We start from the raw sequence: 20,360 nt of genomic DNA, 5'->3' as shown, positions 1-20,360 counted from the left end.
TTCTCCGCCATGTTGGAGTCAACAGAAATACGAAATTACATTATAAATATTCCCTTACCTTTGATGATCTTCATCAGAATGCACTCCCAGGAATCCTAGTTTCACAATAAATTGTTGTTTTGTTCGATAATGTCCATTATTTATTTCCAAGTTGCTACTTTTGTAAGCTCGTTTAGTACACATATCCAAACGCTCGTGCAGGTCCAGGCGAACTTCGGATGAAAACTTCAAAACGTTATATTACAGGTCGAATAAACTTCTCAAACTAAGTATAGAATCAATCTTTAGGATGTTGTTATCATAAATATTCAATAACGTTCCAACCGGAGAATTCCTTTGTGTCTATAGAAGTAATGGAACGCAAGTCGATATCATGTGGAATGCACGTGTCCAGGACCTGGCTCTCTGCCAGACCACTGACTCAAACAGCTCCCATCCGGCTCAACATCACAGTAGAAGCTTCATTCAACATTCTACAGACTGTTGACATCTAGTGGAAGCCGTAGGAAGTGCAAACAGATCCATATCCCACTGGGATTTCTATAGGCGATGAGTTGAAAATCGACCAGCCTCAGAATTCCCACTTCCTGTTTGGATTTTTTCTCAGGTTTTTGCCTGCCATATGAGTTCTGTTATACTCACAGACATCATTCAAATCGTTTTAGAAACTTCAGAGTGTTTTCTATCCAATAGTAATAATAATATGCATATATTAGCATCTGGGACAGAGTAGGAGGCAGTTCACTCTGGGCACGCTATTCATCAAAAGTGAAAAAAACATGACCCACTCAGTCTCTCAGAAACTCCCCCACAACTAAATCACAGCGAAAGTCATGATCAAGTAGTCAAACCATCGCCAAAGGCAGCATGGGTTACACTACCAAGTTGTTGTACATAATTTAAAACCTTGGCCAGATCCCACAATTTACACTCAGATGAGGGAGTAGCATAGTAATAGAATGACTAGATTCTATTTATATGGGGAGTAGCCAGGCTAACTCTACTTAGTGCAGCCATCTACCATACCCCAGCCAGATCCCCATAGCAGACAGCACAACATTGAGATGTGTGCCCTGTGCCAGCCAGCCAGTCAGGTGCAGCTGGTGAGTGACTGAGGAAACCACAATGCATCATAAACAGGTTTCAGAAATACAAGGCCCTTGGCTGTTTTCTCCTGGCTGGTGTGAGAGGCACTAGCAGGATGTGTTACAGTAACACAGATGTAACTAGTTAATCACTAGCGTGCCCCATTATAGGCATGGATACATGTGAGCTAGCAGACAAAAGGCATGTGGAAGGAGGAAGTGGGTGGTGATCCAGTCAGGAGCTGGGCGTCAACACCAGTACAGGAAATAAACAGGAGACTGGTCACAGAGGTATGTCTTATGACTGTATAGTTGAGACGAGTAAATAATGAGGAGTGTGTGTGGGTATGTTTGGGCGGGTGGGGGGTGTTTGTGTGTGTGCGTGCGTGATGTGTGAGCGTATAATTACTCGCGCACACATTTTTCTGTGTGTGTGTGTGTGTTTATCAGTGTGTGTGTGTTTATGTGTGTGTTGTTTGCTCAGAGCCCATGCCAGGCCGGCCCCCTCTGATAAGCAGGCCTGGTACACTTTGTGACTGTCTGATTGAGGTCCTCATGGGAAGGCCGGCTGAAGTGGAGGGGGGTAGTTTGCATTCCTGGCCATTTCATGAAAAAAGGGTGCAACCATAGGAGCAAGCCAAGAGGAGGCCTCAATTATGCATGGTTAAACAAAGCCCAAGGCTACCAGCCAGCAATGTCTCAGAGAACTGAACTCTCTCTGCTATGGAGCTCCTGACTCTTACAGAATAACATTTGTGGCATTTTAGTCAAAAAGTAAAACAAAAACAGTTTGTCAACAAATAAGTTGATACATCATTAGGTGTGTTTTAAGATCTACAGGCACTTTAAAACTAAACTTCTAAGAGGTGTTGAAAACACTCTTAAAAAAGCAAACATTCCCATTTATAAGCGACCCAATAATACATCACAGAGTTTACGTTAGGAATAAACCATTGCAAGAGTCAAGATGGGCCTGTTATCATCTATATACAGAGACCACTAGAATAATAAGGGGAAGACCTGCTTCACTTCTGGATAGATTTCACCAAACTAATTTAAATTCTGAATAACAGAGAAGTGTAGATTCTCTTTTTCTGTACTGTTTAAACCACTATAGATGGGCAATAATGTCTGACCAATGGAAACAGACTACAGTATATCTCTCTGGTCTGACTCAAGTACACTTTTCAAAGCAGGTCAAAAGGAATCTGTAGAGAAACCTCAGGATTAGAGACACTGCCCCTCATTCTTCAACCACACAATACATCTGAAAGTATATGTATTCAATTACATGTCAATTATATGCATTTCTTCCAAAGCCAAGGGATCAGCATCCATGTACATCAGTGCATGAATGAAAGCAACCTTGCTCCAAACTCTCTCCGACTTCACCCTCGTCTCCACTTGAAACTAGAGAGGACAATTGGAGTCAGGTGACCGGGCAGCACTACACACACAAATACACACGCGCGCACGCACACGCACGTATACACACAACATGCATAAACAATTTTTTTTCAGGTTGACTGCAGATTCAACATCCGTCTCTACAACCCACTCGTTCCAATATATCATCCGTGTTCCTGTCAAATAGATAATAGAGCATTCTGCTGATAACTCCCAAAGACACTCTGGCAACCAACATCAATGTTGTGCTAAGAAATGAAAATACAGGACATCTGTGATGCCAGCCAATGATGCAGGTGCTGAGTAGGAGTAGTGGACAAAGGCTATATACACCTACCACAGGAGCAACAGGTGAAGCAGTTGGTATGGTACAGATTCCCCATGGCCTGACAGGCTTGGCTGGCTCCATACACACCCTTCCCACACTTGATACAGATACCTGGAGGAGGGAAGAGACACAGGTTAACATCTGTAGACATAATCATCATTATTTTACATTGACATTTTAGTCATTAGGCAGAGCAACTTACAGGCTGACCACACCGCTCGCGTATGTGAGCGTTGCAAAATAAATGTTGAAATCTATGTTATTCAATTATTGCACCCAAACTGCTTGCACGCGCCAACGAGCGTCTGCGTTGCCAAGGGATAAAATAGAAATCAGTTCTATTTCTGACGCAGATCACGCTGAAAGTCCTGCCTCTCCCATCTCCTCATTGGTTTATAGAAGCAGGTACACACGTGCCATCTCCTCATTGGTTATACCCACATGGGTGACAAAGACGAACGAGGTCAGTGACGGTAATGCACCTAATTTATGAAAGTTGCCAATCGCAATATAAAGTCAAGAGAAGAACATGAAGGAAGGAAGATAGATGACTAGAAACGATTCAGTTGACCGTTTTATGTGTGGATTAATTGTCGGAGTAAAGGACCTTGTGCATTTCAGGTAAAATAACAACTCAATTTTTATATCCCAGGACAAATTAGCTAGCAACAGCAAGCTAGCTAAATAGGACAAATTAGCTAGCAAGTGCAAGCTAACTAGCTAAATTGACATAAATGTTTAATGCTTTTCGACCTGTCCCCAAATTAATATAATTGGTTCAGAGTTTGTTTTGATATTTTAACCTGCGTGTCGTGATTGCGTTTGGTGTGGGCGGACAAAATACATTTATGCACGATGGAGCACGCGCGCAGCCGGTTTGGGTTCCGTGTTACAGGAAAAATTAGGGTTAAGTGCCTTGCTCAAGGACACATTGACAGATGTTTCACCTAATCGGCACGGGGATTCGAACCAGCAACTTTTCGGTTACTGGCCCAACATTCTTAACCGCTAGGCTACCTGCCAACCATTATCATCAACATATTCAATCTGAATCCTACTTAAGCTTTCATACAGCAGTAAAGTACACGTCATTGTAACTGCTTTAGCTAGTAACTTCCATGTTCCATCAATGATCTATAAAGGGTGTATATACAGTACTTGGACCAAACTAATGTGTCTCTGTGAGGTTCATTGATCTATGTTGTATCTAAATTAAAAATACATTAACCAGAGGTGTTAGGGGTTGGCAGGAAGCATTCTCTTAATGTGGCACAATAACAAAAGTGATTCAGCAAAAGTTAGTGGGCTATGTCCCAATGGACGACCACTGACCTGGAAACACTAGACAATTTAGAGGAAAAAAAGGTGATTTACCCACAGGTGTGGACTACAAACTTTCATCTATGTGGTTCTTTTTAGGTTGATGGTAAACCCTTACTAAGGAAGGAGAGAAGGAAGGCACCCAGCCGGTGACAACTATTTGGACATAGCATTGGACTAATGATTCCCCTGCTTTCCTCTCACGCACAAGATGGCCTCCGCGCCAGGGTCACATTCCACAGCGAGTGCAGGGTCAAAGCCTGGGTAGGGTGAGTCCAGGGTCACTACGCCTACAGGACACAACATCCCTACAGGGGGCTGACCCCCCCAACTTCCTCCCATGTTGACAGTAATGAAGAAAGAGTGTCATCATCTAGTCCTCTCTCTAACAATTTATTCTGACAGTATTTCAAGGCAATGATACTTTCTAGAGCCAGGCCAATTTAAAATATGTGCTGGACTTATACTGCTATAGATGCAGGATGTCTCTTTGACAGGTCTTAACCCCTTAGATTCATAATTGGCCTATATGGATAGGGCTAATATGGAAAGCATATGCGCAACCATGGTAGCAATTAAAAGGGAACATTTAGGAGATTATGGGGAAATTATTAGACTAAAGATGAGGACACGACAGCTCACCTGACAAGACTGAATCCAAACATCACACTGTTGACACTGTAAATTACATGAGTTTCATCAGGGGCGTAACTTTCACTGGGGACAGGTGGGACATGTCCCCCCCACATTCTAAAATTGCATTTCCCCCCCAGTTTTATTATTGGAATGTGATATAAAACGAGGCAACTGTGTGACGTTAGCTAATGTTTCATCCCCTCTCGACTGAGGTGAATGAAAAAGCTATGCTAGTGAGTAGCTACCACAGCCAGGTCTGCTCTAGCCTCTAGTTATCTGTCAGATAATGATATGAGGTGGCTATTATTACTATCTAACAGCAGTTGTATGTATAGAAATTTTTGTAGCCTTTGTTTTGTCATGTTTAAAAATTAACTTGGCAAGCTTTTGCCAGTTTATGTACCGTCAGAGAGAGCTGGCCAAAAGTTGAATTACATTTGCTATTATTTTTGCCTCAATCAAACTAGACCTCAATCAAACGATGAAACCATCGGCCAAGCAATTGAAGTTGTATTAGTTGTATTAGTCAGTTGTCAATGTAACATTATCTGTAAGTTTCTCAAGCTAATTCTCGATTTTTCACACTGACACAGTAATAAACAGCCCTAAAGTTACAGGCTTCACTGTCATGTTGCACAGTAGAGGTCTGCGTGGGACCGATTTTTATCATCTCGCTTCTGCCCGCACCCGCCGGCTTTCTGTCCAGCTCCAACCCGCTACAGCAAGAACTGGTCCCAAAACCAACCGCAGTCCCGCAATGTTATTTTAGGCGTATGTGACACAGATCACTTGCCAGGCATGGTCCCAGCAATTTTGCACCCTATAGGCTATATCAGACTGAGGAATATGGGTGATAAATATGTAGGCCTATTCTAGGCAATGTAGCAAACTATAGCCTAGTCATAGACCTATTTAGGAAGTACATTTCCTTGGAAAGATAACTGCTCCGTGCTTCTCCGCTCATGTACACATAGGCTATAGCCTACTCTATTTAATTGAGACCACACAGGCACCTGATCTCGCTGGTATGGCTACTGAACTGGAAGCAGCAAGAATGATGACAGTCACACTTGCTACGTTTTGCATAGTCCTATTGGATATAGCCTACCTTTAAGGAGGACGATTTGCAGGCAGAGACAAATAAATGAGTAATCCTTTTCAATGATGATTACATTTTTTGATTATCAATATTTATTTACATATTTAAGTTTTAAAGACCGTATCAAAAAAAATAATAATCCCAAAGTCGTCTGTCTGAACACCTGCTCCCGCCTGTGAATGACAAAGTTTCATCTTGAATTGATGGGTAGACCTCCAGTAGCTACAGGACAGCAGCTTAAAGCTACAGTCTGGGACCTGGGAATAATGGTCATTTCAATTATTGAACCATTGATTCTATTCTTGGATGATATAATGAATAAATGTACACCAAGTTATTCTTTCTCATGCCTCATTTTAGTAGGATTAGATGGTGACATGGGTCTCAGCAGGGTCAGGCAGCCAGGGAAGATCAGTCTGGGACAGAGGTGATGTGAATTTTTGCAGATACAACACTTTATTCTCTCTGTCCAGCAAACACTGGACAAGCCAGATGCTATTTTAAGGCAGTCTGACAAACCTCCAAAGGTGATTTCCAAACCGTATCAAGAGTTGATAGAGGCTTTTCCCGATGACACAAAACATGTATAACAAAAATGTGAGGAAGACCTGGGAGACACGATTGATGATGATGAATGGATACAGATATGTTAGAATGCCCAGTCATGTTCATATACAGTACTAGTCCAAAGTTTGGACACACCTACTCATTCAATGGTTTTTCTTTATTTTAACTTTTTTCTACATTGTAGAATAATAGTGAAGACATCAAAACTATAAAATAACACATATGGAATCATGTAGTAACCAAAAAAGTGTTAAACAAATCAAAATATATTTTATATTTGCGATTCTTCAAAGTAGTAGTTGTCTGGTGTGTCCAAACTTTTGACTGGTATATTTTTTTAAGTGATGTCCCCCCCACTTCTAAAACCAAAGTTGCACCCCTGAGTTTTATGATATGTAAATGTGAAGTGCACATTTGGACTCACGTTTGCTTGGCTTGCAAAACCCATACAGAGCCTAATTGAAGAGACCCTGAGCTCTGACGTCAAGTATAGCATATTACAGTACAGCCACTACGTTCCAATTCAGGTGCTTATCAGTGTCCAAGTCTTCCATTTTCAACCCGTATACGGGTACAAGTCTAAAGGGCTACCTGTGTTGGGGTCAATTCTGTATAGAGTTGCGAATTGTTTTTAATTCCAATTCAATTCTTGAATTTGAATTAGCCACACCCCAATTAAATGAGACTTTCATGTTTCACTTCTCTGTTGAATTGCTTTGAATTCCATTCTACTTCCTTCAAATCAAATTCTATTCAAATTCTGCTTCCTGTGGGGTGTGGCCAATTCAAATTCAATTCAAATTCATTGTTTGAATTTAATTAAATTCCCCAAATTCCGAATTGACCCCTTCCCTGCTTTTTACATCTATGACATCAGAGTGCGAATTGTACCGTGACATTCTTGGGAGCCTCGTGCATGCACATTTTTTTTTATGGGCCTAATAGTAAAGACAAAAATGCATTACATTTTAATGGGGCATGAAGACACCCAGTAATGATGTTTAAATCTGATTCTCAAACAAATCACTTCAAAAAGTAGGCTAACTGTACGTTCTTCCACTCTAAAATAATTCCAGCATCCAAACAGTGCACGGTGCACGCGTCATTTCATGAAAGGGAAGAGACATCTGTTAAAAACACCATAATGACATTCAGCGATTGTCATTAGGCCTACTACAGTGGTGTGTGTATTCATGGATGCCAATGGACGCCATACTTCCCCAAAAATGTGAACAATAAAAAAAGAAAAAGCATATGAAATAATGAAATGAAATAATGAAATAATAAACGATGCGTTTCGGCTGCATGGCCTTCGTCATGCAGCCGAAACGCGTCGGTTTAAAAAAAACTTTGTTTCTATTGAACATGCCATACTAATAAAGGCATTTTAATTAATTATATGAAGAGTGCCTTGGTCCTCCTTTCTTTTTGATAACCAATTTACCCCTTTTACCAAAGAGCACCTTCTATCTACCAAAATGTACTATTGTGTACCTTAGTAGCGCTTCCCTTCCTCCTCTTTATACTAAAGGTTTCATAATTGGTCAATTCGCAAGTGGTTGAATCTATCTCACCGGAGAAAGCATCCGAGTGATCGAAACTGTGGCCCTCTGTCTCAGTATGTGTATCATATGTATCTGATGCTGTCTGGCCAAAAAGAGTATGACAGGCGCTGTTTCGCTCGCTTGGATGCTTTCTCCGGTGAGATTGATGCGTCTTGCCGTTGGCGCGCATCTCGTCAAATTATAAATATTTAATGACCCTCCCAAAGGTGAACTTTTGTTGCCTTTAGAGGAGCTCATGTCTCATTCATCCTCTGTAATTCGCACTCTGTATGACATTTTTTTTAAATGAAGGACTACGGTAACCTAAGGCTATCCAAAGGTTAGGCCCACATGCTTTCCTGTCAGCAAGAGTCATTCAGCTGGACCAAAGTCAAATATTGGTATTTCCTATTCCAACTTAAACTCATGACACTGTTCCTGCACTCAGAAAAGATAAGAGGAGAAATTAGGGCTATTCTCTCTGATAAGGTTAAAGAGCCAAACTATGAATCATCTTAATCACAACAGCTTGGCCAAGATAAATATCTAGAATAGCCATTGGCAAGAAAATAAAATATTACTGTCCAGATTTGATAGATCCCATATTACCTCTATATTCCCTTTAACGAAACACCCAGAAGACTGGAAAGTGTAGTTATGTAACTACCTAAAAGTGAACATGAAAAAGATGCCAGTGGTGTCGAAATGTTGTCTGTTTTGTACGTCTCAATAAACTACTGTGGGAGTTGAAGACTTTTTTATTTGTATCTGTCCAGCACCTGAACTAGTTAGATTTACTAAAAGTGAACAAGATTGCTAATTTACCCAAGGACGGTGAAAATATTTTAAAAAATGTAGATTGGGGAAAAAAGTTTGTACACCTAATTTAGATATTTTTCTGCTTATAATTTCCGACATTAGGAAGGCTATTTGTTCATCAACTTTGTTAGTCTATAATTATATACACACAGCTTCTCTTCTGTCATTCCTTGTTGCTCTACAACACTAAATAAAGCCTTGCTCACCAGAATGTCATTCATCGATAGAATGAAACCGTTATCAATAATGTAGTTGACATTGGTAGCGTTCTCTTTCATTCCTGCTTCTCTCACGCAGCAAAGACATTTAGGGACTGAGGAGATTTTCCGTTCAAAATTAACATCAGTTTGTTGACCGGTTTTAACTTGTTAGGGCTAGGGTCCTTTTTTCTCGATTTTCGGATTCCTATCTTGGCATGTTGAACGAGTGGATTACACAAATCGATGGCGCCAACTAAACAGACCTTTTGGGATATAAAGAAGGATTTTATCTAACAAAACAACACTACATGGTATAGCTGGGACCCTTTGGATGACAAATCAGAGGAAGATTTTCAAAAAGTAAGGGAATTTTTCATCGCTATTTGTGAATTTATGAAACCTGTGCCGGTGGAAAAATATTTTGATGTGGGGCGCCGTCCTCAAACAATCGCATGGCATGCTTTCGCTGTAAAGCCTACTATAAATCGGACAGTGCAGTTAGATTAACAAGAATTTAAGCTTTCAACCGATATAAGACACTTGTATGTACATAAATGTTTAATATCCAGCATTTTTATAATTATTTATTTGAATTGGGCGCCCTCCAGTTTCGGGATGCTAGCGGGACATCTAGCCCAAAGAGTTTTTTTAAGGAAATGAAAATCTGTGAAAACAATCCAACATGTTTCTGACAGTAATTCAGTTTGCCTTGGAAGCATATTTTATATGACTGAAAGTGAGATACTGGCAGCTTTTATGTCGCAGAAAAAAAATGCACGTTTAGGCTGCACAACAGGTCCCAAAGCGCGCATTCACATTTTCTCAAGATGTAAGAAAGAAATCATATTTCTCCACTCCTGTTCCCAAGACAAAATGAACATTTGGTCTATCATTTTACTGCAAGAAACAATTAATTCTGCATGAGTTAATGTTATAATAGGCTACATGTGAGGCCTACAGTCAGTGTCCAGACTTCAGTTACTATTCCAACTATTACTTTTCCCATCTGAACTTCAAAGCTGATACTATGTGAAACGGAGTCTGCTCAGTTTAAACAACAGTAAATCGGAAAATATGTTTACATGCCACAGTATCCCGTCTAAGATCAGCATATCCCAGGCATCTTATCTGGGTTTCTTAAAACCAGGATAGGAGCTTATTTGGGTTATTGTAAACGGATATGATGTTTACATGCGTCAACTCAAAAACAGGGATATTGGTGTGCATGTAGGGCTGCAGGTAGCCTAGCGGTTAGAGCATTGGGCTAGTAGCCTTCAGCAAGGATCTTAACCGTACTACTATGTGTATGTGACAATAAAACATATATAGCCTATTTATGTGTAAATATGGTCATTGATTATAATCTGCCTTGCCTCAGCTGACAGCAGTTAGACTCTCTTGATTACGCCAAGGCTGCTGGCCAATCTGTACTACCTCCAAACTCAAAGCCCAGCATACTACTCTAGTCTGGTCTGGTCTGCTAATGTTCCTGGTCCGCCAATCTCACTGCTAATTGTCTTTAAATACTCCCCCACTGTTCCAGAACTTCCAGGAATATTTCTGAACATGTTTTAGTTTTTTTCCATAATTGGGGCATTGGCATAGAACAATTCCATGAACAAACTGTTGGCTGCCATACAATTTAAACACATGGATCTGCACTGATAATGGCAGGTCCTGAAAATGTAATGGCACCTCTATTATACCATCTGTACCACACTTGCACCTCTTCTTCTCTGCTTTGAAAAGATGGCTGTTCCTAGGAGATACAAGGTGGAGAAATGTGAAGCTAGCAATGACAAGTCTTCACAAGGTTTGCAAGGCAAAGGCTATCTGTGGTCTCTGATCTTGGAGTGTCTGAACTTTGAGTGCAAGGACCAAGTGCTCCCGGGGAGTAGAGCTGAAATGTGTTATAGTGAGGTGGGGAAGGTAGGGGGGAGTCTGCACTCCAGGGTGGTTGATTTTTGGAGGGAGTATGGACTCCCACCACTTGACGATATCTCTGCTAAGCAGGTCATTATCACAACCCCCCTACACACACACACAGTTTATTGTGCATTCTCCAGACCAAGGTCTCCTCCAGCTATCTAAGTCCCATTCTGCTGCATTCCAGACGCATGCACTTGCCTGAAGCCTCCACTGTCTACTACGGTATCTGACTACGAGATAGATAGCGGTGCTGAGATGTTTGCAGGGAAATATGCTGACAATGAGGTGGGGTAGAGCAACATTCTTAGAGGCTTTGTTGAGCTGATATCTTCTGAATACTCATAGGAGCAACTGCCCCAATACTGTCCTCTTTCTCTGCCTTTGTTTATTTTCCACTATACTTTATTTCCACTGTAGTTTAAGCCTTTGCTTATTTCCACTGTACTTCTATAGTACAGTCCTGCTGGAGCTTCAGGCAGAATTGTAAACAAAACAATGGACCATGTCCATGTGTACACCTCCAGGTACATGTCCATTTCATCTCCCAAGGTGGAAGCCTTGCCCTGAGGAAGGAAAGCTTGACAGGAAAAACTGAACAGAATAGGGAACTTGCTACAAGCTAAGGAAAAGTTCATGGCATTTTGAGCCAAGTTGACTTGAGATGATTTCCCATAAATGTTGCTGTTAAGCCTAAAAGGCCCTCAAACGGATGTGGACAGTGTTTTACATGACTGAAGGGACTAGGGAGAGGGTTAGGGAGAGAGAGGGACTGAGCAGGAAAAGTCTAATTTGTTCTTAATTTAAATCATGTCCAGTGTGATCAGGACAGGACAATACCACTTGACACACGTGGTGAAGAAAGAACATTGCCCTTCATCGTCAGTAGCACACTCAGTAACTCAGAGTTCCACACCTTTGGGGACCAGGGATGTAGTGCTGCCGGAGCGTGAAGGAGTGGTGCTCCCTCACTTTTTTCAATTTGAGAATATACGCAGCTGGTAAAACTATTTCTGGATAGAATGACAAATCAAATAAGTATGTATAGCAGCCTAGAGGTAGGTAAATGGTGGTTTGTTCCCTTTCTTCTCTCTGGTGGTGAGAATGATGAAGAACTATAAGCTGTGTGTGTGCACTGTGGAAGACCGTCGGAGGATGGACCACAATGGCCAATGAAAACGTTGAAAAACTAAATTTCCCTGTGTGTGTCTGCCTTGATGTTCATAAAACTCCACGGACCCCTCTGCGCAGTGGAACCCAGAACGAAATGTGACCACTTGGTTAGAGCAACATCGTTCTGCCGAGGACACCCAAACCAGAGTGGCCACCGCAAAGCCTGAGAGCCTGACCTTCTCTGGAAGTTGCAGTAGCCCTGCTTGGGATATTTAGCCTACATTGGCTATTAGTTGAGACGCAGGGCCTGTTCTAGCTTGGTATGTTAGGATGGGAAATTGGAACTGTGAATTGGGTCAGGTTTGAGGTAATAATGCATTTAGGTTATAGTTTATTGTGATGCATGAATACATCACACTAAAAGCTTGATTTTATGGTGGTTTAAAAAAAACATTTCCTGCAATTCTACATGGTAATGATTTATGTTCACTACTTGGTCAATTGTTTTGATAATATCTATGCAAATAAATTACATTAATTGATAGTTCACCTCTCTGTTTTCTTTTATTCTGTAATAGGGTATATTGTATTGTGTTCAAGCAAATCAACGTTTATTTATAATAGAGCATGTAAGCTACACAATACAATGAAATGCCTACTTGCAATAAAGCTCTCCCCGCAAGCAGTGCAATGATATTAAGCTAAGTATTTGTTTTACATTAGGCTATAATCAAATAGCAATACCACGTAGTTGTTTGTTCCTGAACTGGCCAAATGGCAGAGCTATCCTTCAGCACCACAAGTTGGTTTAACTACTTTAAGATCATTGTGCGATCCTGGCGTTGTCCTTTCAACACTACGAAGGGCGCTCCAATTGCTTAAAATTAAATCTCATCAAGATCTGTTGCCTACACCAAATAGTCATCACTTATTACTATCATTACAAATAGAAGACTATCACTTCACACAACAAGTTTTAAAAAATCCACATGCGCCAACTCAAAAGCGCGGGCCACTAGGCCCGCGCTGATTGAAACAAAATACAAGGCTAATAGTTTGTTAACACAATCTACTCTAATTTGCTCATAAAACAGTAGGCAAATAGTTTGTTATCACAATCTACTCTAATTCGCTCATAAAACAGTAGGCGAATAGTTTGTTATCACAATCTACTCTAATTTGCTCATAAAACAGTAGGCTAATAGTTTGTTAACACAATCTACTCTAATTGGCTCATAAAACAGTAGGCTAATTCAAGAAGCTGTAATTGCATATTCCCATGAAACTGATTGAGATCAAACAAATGATTGGCATGGAGATGCAGTTTGGACGTTTCAGCTGTAAAATGTGAAGAATAATAATTCACGATGGACAGTGATGATGGCCTATTTGAAAGTAGATTGTGATAACAAACTATTCGCCTACTGTTTTATGAGCAAATTAGAGTAGATTGTGTTAACAAAATATTAGCCTACTGTTTTATGAGTGAATTAGAGTAGATTGTGTTAACAAACTATGCCTAACTTGGTGTTTGAGGGTATTAAAAATAGAACATTTTCTTTGGACAATATGGTTAGGCAAAGGCAGATGTTGCAATTGGAGAATGCATTTTATGCATATTCTATAATGATAGGCCATTAAATTGGCTACATCTGTCAGTACAAACTTTGATTGAGTAAATAATGTCATTTACATCATTTTTTTGCGCTCCCTCACCTAAAGAAATAGCAGTACACCACTGTTGGGGACATATGAAATACACTATTAGGCTACATAAGCAAGAATGGAACTAATAAGAAATAGTAACATTCAATTTGTGTGTGTACTTGAAATCATTATTTTGATGTACAGCTGCCTGCAATGTTTGTCCAAAACCTAGATGTTTGAGAAATGGCATAAAACTGGAAATGAGGCAGAAACTCTGTCTGAAAATCTCTCACAATATTTAAGCGATTATGCTGTGTTCTGTTGTTGTTCAGACAGGCCAGGGACAGTGTGTTCTCTCTACTCATGGTCTATTGTTGGAAGGGTAATGGCAGCACTCTAAACACTTCCCATATTCATGATAGGGAGCTAAAATACTCATACTTTCACTAATGAGAGTGAATTTGTGATTAAGCTAATGCATCATGAACATGTATCATTAATGTGAGCTATGTTCACGTTTCAACTGACACAAGAGTTACGAATGACCCTAAAACATTTGGCTGCCTATGTGTTTTGTGTATTCATAAGTGTATTTGTCAAAAGAGCAACTGTATCTGCTCCATTTAGCTCTAAGCCACACATTGTAGCTCAGACTGCCCTGCAGAGCGGCTGCAGTGAGAGTTGGGGTGACTGACACCACCACCAACACAGTAAAAGTTGACCAAACCCTTTCTGAGTCAACCATGTAACATTACTATACCGTCATTATTATTCTGAGCAGGTGATCAGACTTGACCCCCGACCGCCATGTCTGGCCCGCGAGCCAAGATCGTGTGCCAAGTGTCTGGTGCTGCCCGACTCCCCACTGGCTGGTTAATGAAGGGCTTCGCGGGGGGGTCTGGGCGGGGGCGAGCAGGGGGCTGGGCGGCTCTGCTCTGGAAGCCTCAATGCTGGTCTGTCCCGGGCCAGCTGTTGATTCACAGCTCCTTCGCCACCACAACAAACAGAGGCCACACAGGGGCCTGCAGCGAGGCAGAGCACAGAGCAGAGCAACGCAGTGTGACAGCACAGACCTCAAAGCCTGGGCGATCAATTTCTCCACCGTCGCCACGGAAACAGAGCTGTGTGTGTGTGTGTGTGTGTGTGTCTCTCTCTCTCTCGGCCCAGCGTACTGTGAGGAGCTTCTGTCTGCTACATTCTACAGCTCTCACCTGCTCCTCTGTGACAAATGAACAGCCGTCTCAGCGTCACTCTGAGCCAGCCAGCGCACTGGAGGAAAACAAAATCAAACCACTGTTCTGTTCTCAGACCGCAGCCATTTGTCCATCAGCACATTCAAAAGGTGGATAGATTCTCCCTTCTTTTCCTGTGGGAGGAGAGAGTTTACCCCTTCAAAAACAATGATTTCAAGTCTCAGAGAGGGAATATGTTGCAAAACAGTTACAGCTCAGAGCACTCATGGAGAAAAAAAATGCATCTTGAGGAAAGCACAGAGAGAAATGGCAGAGAGAAGTCTTCCAGAGAATGCCCGCTGCATTGGCCGTATGGCTGGGCGTTTTCACCAAGCAGCAAGACCACTGAATCACTGAAGGGTATCTACTCGCTCCCTGGGACAGAACAGAAGGTTCCATTCAGCCCTACTCAGCGCTGTGTAAACGTTAGCTCTGCCAAAACAGAAATGTGTATTTCCCTGTAAAAGCCACTCTTATCTGCCACAGAGGGAGTCGTTGTTGGCATTATAGAATACATGTTAGTTGTTAAGGTTGCAACCAGCCACTAGATGAGATGACAACAAAGCTCAGTGAAGCTAGGCTGAAGTCGTGTTCAACGCACCCTTTTAACTACAGCATGACAATTAAACAGACAAACTTTACAAGCTCCACAACTACACTGGAATTGTAAACAATGGAATTACTTAGCACTACAAAATATCTGCTTTGTAGTAACATGAGTAACAATTAATAACAACTGACTTGTTACACATAAGAAAATCCCTCAGTTATGTCAATATGTAATGTAGTTAGGCTGTTATTACTATGTTCTTACACTATTGTTATTACACTTGCTGTGCAAGGTACGGAGATGGTGATCAGGACTGTGATTTTATAATGAAAAGGATCCCCAGTTGCTCTCTGGACAACATTCCCCCAACCCCCACCTCACCTCACAAAACACCCAAGGATTTGAGGCAAAGGGCTACCTCAGGCGTCACCAGCCAGTTCTGATTGATCAGTGGCAGGGCTGCTGTGGCCAGGCCACAACACTGTTTGACCAATCAGCTGGCTCCATGGACAAAATGGGCCTGATCACTCAGTTAATGCTCCAGTTAGCCTAACGCCGCCTCAGCCTCCCACGATACCAAACACTATCAAACACACAAAATATTATGACAACACAAAATGTAATGTGAAGATAATATTCTTAAACTTGAAAAATGTATGTTAGTTTTTGCACTGCGCTCATTAAAACCCATGCTTCAAATAAACTCAAATTATCCTCAGTGTAAACACATTATCACAGGGAAAATATTTATTAGGTAAATCAACTAGAACAGGTGATGAGATGTTTTTGTCTAGCAATAAAATGAGAGGTGTTATGATTGAAAATGTTTCCAAATTTCCATGGCCTGACCTGTGTTGTGCCAATGAACATGTGCTCAGCTATAATGAGGTTAGTGACCCAGCTGAAGATGAAGTAACCCAGTGAAGCCCATCAATTTACTTATCTTCCACACATGTATGGACCACAGGGCACCAGAGTTCAAGTTCATAACCATGAGGGTTATTATCAGACCACCAAACACATGGAACGTGGAGGATGTAGTCTGGCCCTTTTACATTTTTACATGACTAATTAATTTGACTTTGTGTAAGAATAGCCTAATTCTTATTGAGACATGTTTAGGGAGCTGTCATACGTTTACAAGTAGTCTAAAAAAAGATATGCCAAGATCAATCAAAATATTGTTTCATTTCATTTTTTGTTTTTCTACTTTAAAGCTTTATTCTCACTTCATTGCACTCTCATAGTGTTCCTTATAATAAACAGTGTTCATAGGAGGAGTTACACTTACCAAAGTATTCTTTTTTCATGTGCATTTCTAACTCCTTCTCCAGCTCCAAGGTGAGTGCTTCCAGACTCCTTTCTGCTTGGCTTGGGCCACTTTCCCGGCATGGGGTCACCTGGTAAGGTAGTTTAAACCTCTGCCCTGAGGCTGGAGTTTTCGTATGGAGCCCATAAGAAGATGATGGTGATCCAGCGGTCACCTCTGTATTCATCCCTGCCTGGGTTGACTGTTGTGGTGCATGCTGTGGCAGGGCCTCTGGCATCCCAGAGAGCGCTTGGAGATGGATACGACTATGAACACCGTTGGTATCGCCACAGTCTTGTATTAGTATGTCCTCCTGCAAACCAGTCCCCAGCATTGAGGACCTGGGTGAAGGCAGTTGGAGATCAGGGTAGGTGCTCATAGATCCCCTGGAGCTCCGGGAACTTCTGGAACTGTGACTGGAGATACTGGACCGGGGACTAACGACACAATTAGCTATTGTCCCGGGTCTTGCGCACCCGTCCTGGCTGCAGATGCTTGACCGGGGACTGGCCACCGGCATGCCATGCAAAACTGCACCCTCCAGATCATGGTTCCCAACAGGCATGTAACGCGAATCTGAATAGCTAGAGCGTGGACTGGTGGTACAAGAATACTGGCTCGCTGTGCTGGACCTGGGGCTGATGTGCCTTTGGTCGTAGCCCATACTGATGCCGCTGGTGCGGTTACTGCTGGGTTTACTGCAGCAGTCATAGCTGTTCAGACTGGCCCTTGGGCTGGAATGTTTACTTGTGTCGCTGGCTGTACTTGCATAGCTAGACCGGGGGCTGAGGGCACTGCTCCCTTCGCAGTGTACCAGACTGGACCTGGGACTAGTGTACTTGTCTTGCCCGGGTACCACCAGACTCGTGCGCGGGCTACTGATGCTCGACCTCGGGCTTGCATGTTTGCTTTGCTCCTGGGAGGAGAGGGAGCTTGCGAAACTGGACCGCGGGCTGGTTGCATTGTATCTGCCGTCGTGGTTGGTGGTAACACAGATACTGTTGCATCTGTTGCCAGGTGAGTGTACTGGCTTGTTCAAAACCACTCCATCGTACGCGCTACCAGTGCTGTACCTATGCCCCTGCACCTCCAATGAGTACCTCCTGTGCCGCTCGGACGCGCCGCTATAACACGGCAAAGCAATTTCGGATTTGGTGCAATAGCTGTCTTCATTAGGATAAACTGTGTCTCTTTGAGGGGTGCAATAATCCACAGGAACGGCTCTGTTGCCATACACGGGGCGCACGGGAGCCGCAGTGTACACTTTATTCCCAGACATGTAATTCTCAACGCTGTGTATCTGTTGGTGAGGCGCAGAGCTGCCATTCATTGTCTTACTTTTCTGCTCGGGTATCGTTGGAGACGAAAATTCCAAATCGGGGTTGATAACCATGTCTCTCCTTGAACTGTACATTCCATCCTTGTATGCTTCATATAAGGAAAGGTCCTCCATTAATTTACTCGCCCGGAGTCCCAAATCTTCCTCATAGTGATCCATGGTTTGCTCCCTTGGCGACAAACAAGTTCAGAGAAAAAGCGCACTAGTCCACAAACCGACTACCGAGTGAGAGATAGCAGTAATTGCATTTCACTTGGAAATCATAACAAAACGCAGGCTCAATCCAGGCATCGTCGCCTATTTGCTGAACGGCCAGTGTGCTTGGAAATCCCGGAGCAGTGCATGATCTTTTTCTTCGAAAACATAAACCCTTACAACAAAGTTTCAACGTCAGGATACGTTTGTCAACTTCAGTTTTTGTTAAGTTGAAAGGTCTTTACAGTCAATGGCGCGCTGCGCGGAGGAATTTTCCCTTGTCAGTTTTTATCCAGTTTTCCAAAAGAGTCTCAAATGTAAATTTGAGGTTGAGAAAATATTGCAATACACCACTAACAGCCATATCTTGCATATTAAAAGACACAGAGTGCGCCAAAACACGTTTTAAACACAATTTAGCGCAAGGGACTCGTTTGTGGAGAAGGAATGCGAGGAAGTGGACGGGGTGCACTCCGCCTCTCTGGAATGTGGTTAATGCTGGAGCGAAACAATGATTGCGACCAACTCAGCAAGGGGGTGCCTGAGTTTGAAAAAGAGTAGTCCCTAGAGAGTACGGCTGTATTCATCTCAGCCTTAAAAAAACTGCACAAAGGACCAGTCTCACCTGGCCCAATTTCATTTGCCCTTTTCGGTTTCGGGACAGAAACAGCTTCACTGAATTTAGAATGGATTGTTTCTAGAGCATGCTGAACACAATGTATTACAGTTTAGATGTCGAATGCAGGGAAGGCTTCTCTTCTGTCTATCAACAAAGGGCTTTTGCCACCAAGATTATGCAGATCTCATTTGTCGCATGACTCGCATCTATGATTTTAATTCTTGACAGCAAAATATTGCATTGTCTCAAAAACATTGATGTTTTATAAGATACAAAAAAGTTTCTATAATGTGTGATGATTAAGCTAAGACTTGTCCCAAACGTATAATGAAGTTAGCCTATTACTTTGTGCAACTCATTAGAAACACAAATCACAGGCTGGTCAGTCATGTCATTTTATTCAATAATATTATGAGAACATTATACAACTAAAATAAAAATATCCCTTATAGGAAATGTTATTACAAATACCAACAAATTATTGATCCCCACTAGGATCTGGTCACAAAACAACCAGAAAGGTTAGGAATTCAGCAGCAGGCCTGATAAAAGATATCACACATTGACAAAAAATCTGTCGGCCATCATGAAACATTTCAGTTATACAGTATAAATAAAAACATAAAATCTTATCTGTTAAACATTACAATACATTGTCCGTCATATTTCTTATTACCATCTTCAATTGAGATGTAAAAACAAAACCGATGTAAATGTTGGTTCACACTTTAAATGAAGTACAACTTATAAAGGGTTTTATATAGCATACATAAAGGCTTCATAAGCACTACATAAATGCGTCACAAATCATCTATAAGCGTATGCCATCAGGGCGGTTAGAGCGTTGAGCCAGTAACTGAAAGGTTTCTGGATCGAATCCCTGAGCAGACAAGCCCCTGAACAAAACAGTTAACCCATTGTTCCCTGGTAGGCCATCATTGTCAATAAGAATTTGTTCTTAACTGACCTGCCTAGTTAAATAAAGGTTAAATAAAAAAATACTGATTAAATGGTATATAAACATAAGTGTGTTAAATTTGGTAATTCACCCTACAGTGGGAATTATGTCACCCTTTATGACATATGCTTATAGATGATTTTTGAAGCATTTATGTAGTGCTTATGACGTCTTTATGTATGCTTTATAAAGCCTTTATAAGTTGTACTTAATTTAAAGTGTGACCAAATTTTGTTTGTACCAACAGACATCGTCACCAAGAGATATCTCTTATACATAATCAAATTTAGAGAATCCTTATGTAAATACTGCATTTGGCTAGTGGACTATGGTCAGGTACTTCCATGGACAGGCACAAATTAAAACAAACATTCCATTCTGGCTTTAAAAACCCTGCCAAAAACAAAATGCATTGTGTCCAACAATTGTCAATATAATACAAAAGTTAGCTATACTATATCTAACTA

The 20,360-nt window shown here is 41.6% G+C and overlaps 1 protein-coding gene across 1 annotated transcript in view; it reads right to left on the bottom strand.

Moving 5' to 3' along the window:
* The window catches only part of LOC139575844 (Wilms tumor protein 1-interacting protein homolog), a 31,091-nt gene extending 12,266 nt beyond the window's left edge, over positions 1 to 18,825 (bottom strand). Inside the window, exons 1-2 of the mRNA XM_071401201.1 lie at positions 16,765 to 18,825; positions 2,830 to 2,931 (exon numbers count right to left, since the gene is read on the bottom strand). Coding sequence (XP_071257302.1) covers positions 2,830 to 2,931; positions 16,765 to 18,280 — 1,618 coding nt within the window. The 5' untranslated portion in view covers positions 18,281 to 18,825. The remainder of the gene's footprint in view (positions 1 to 2,829; positions 2,932 to 16,764) is intronic.
* Positions 18,826 to 20,360: the final 1,535 nt, after the last annotated feature.

Source organism: Salvelinus alpinus, chromosome 5 (assembly GCF_045679555.1).
Source record: "Salvelinus alpinus chromosome 5, SLU_Salpinus.1, whole genome shotgun sequence".
NCBI lineage: Eukaryota > Metazoa > Chordata > Actinopteri > Salmoniformes > Salmonidae > Salvelinus > Salvelinus alpinus.
This window is presented reverse-complemented; position numbering and strand designations above follow the sequence as displayed.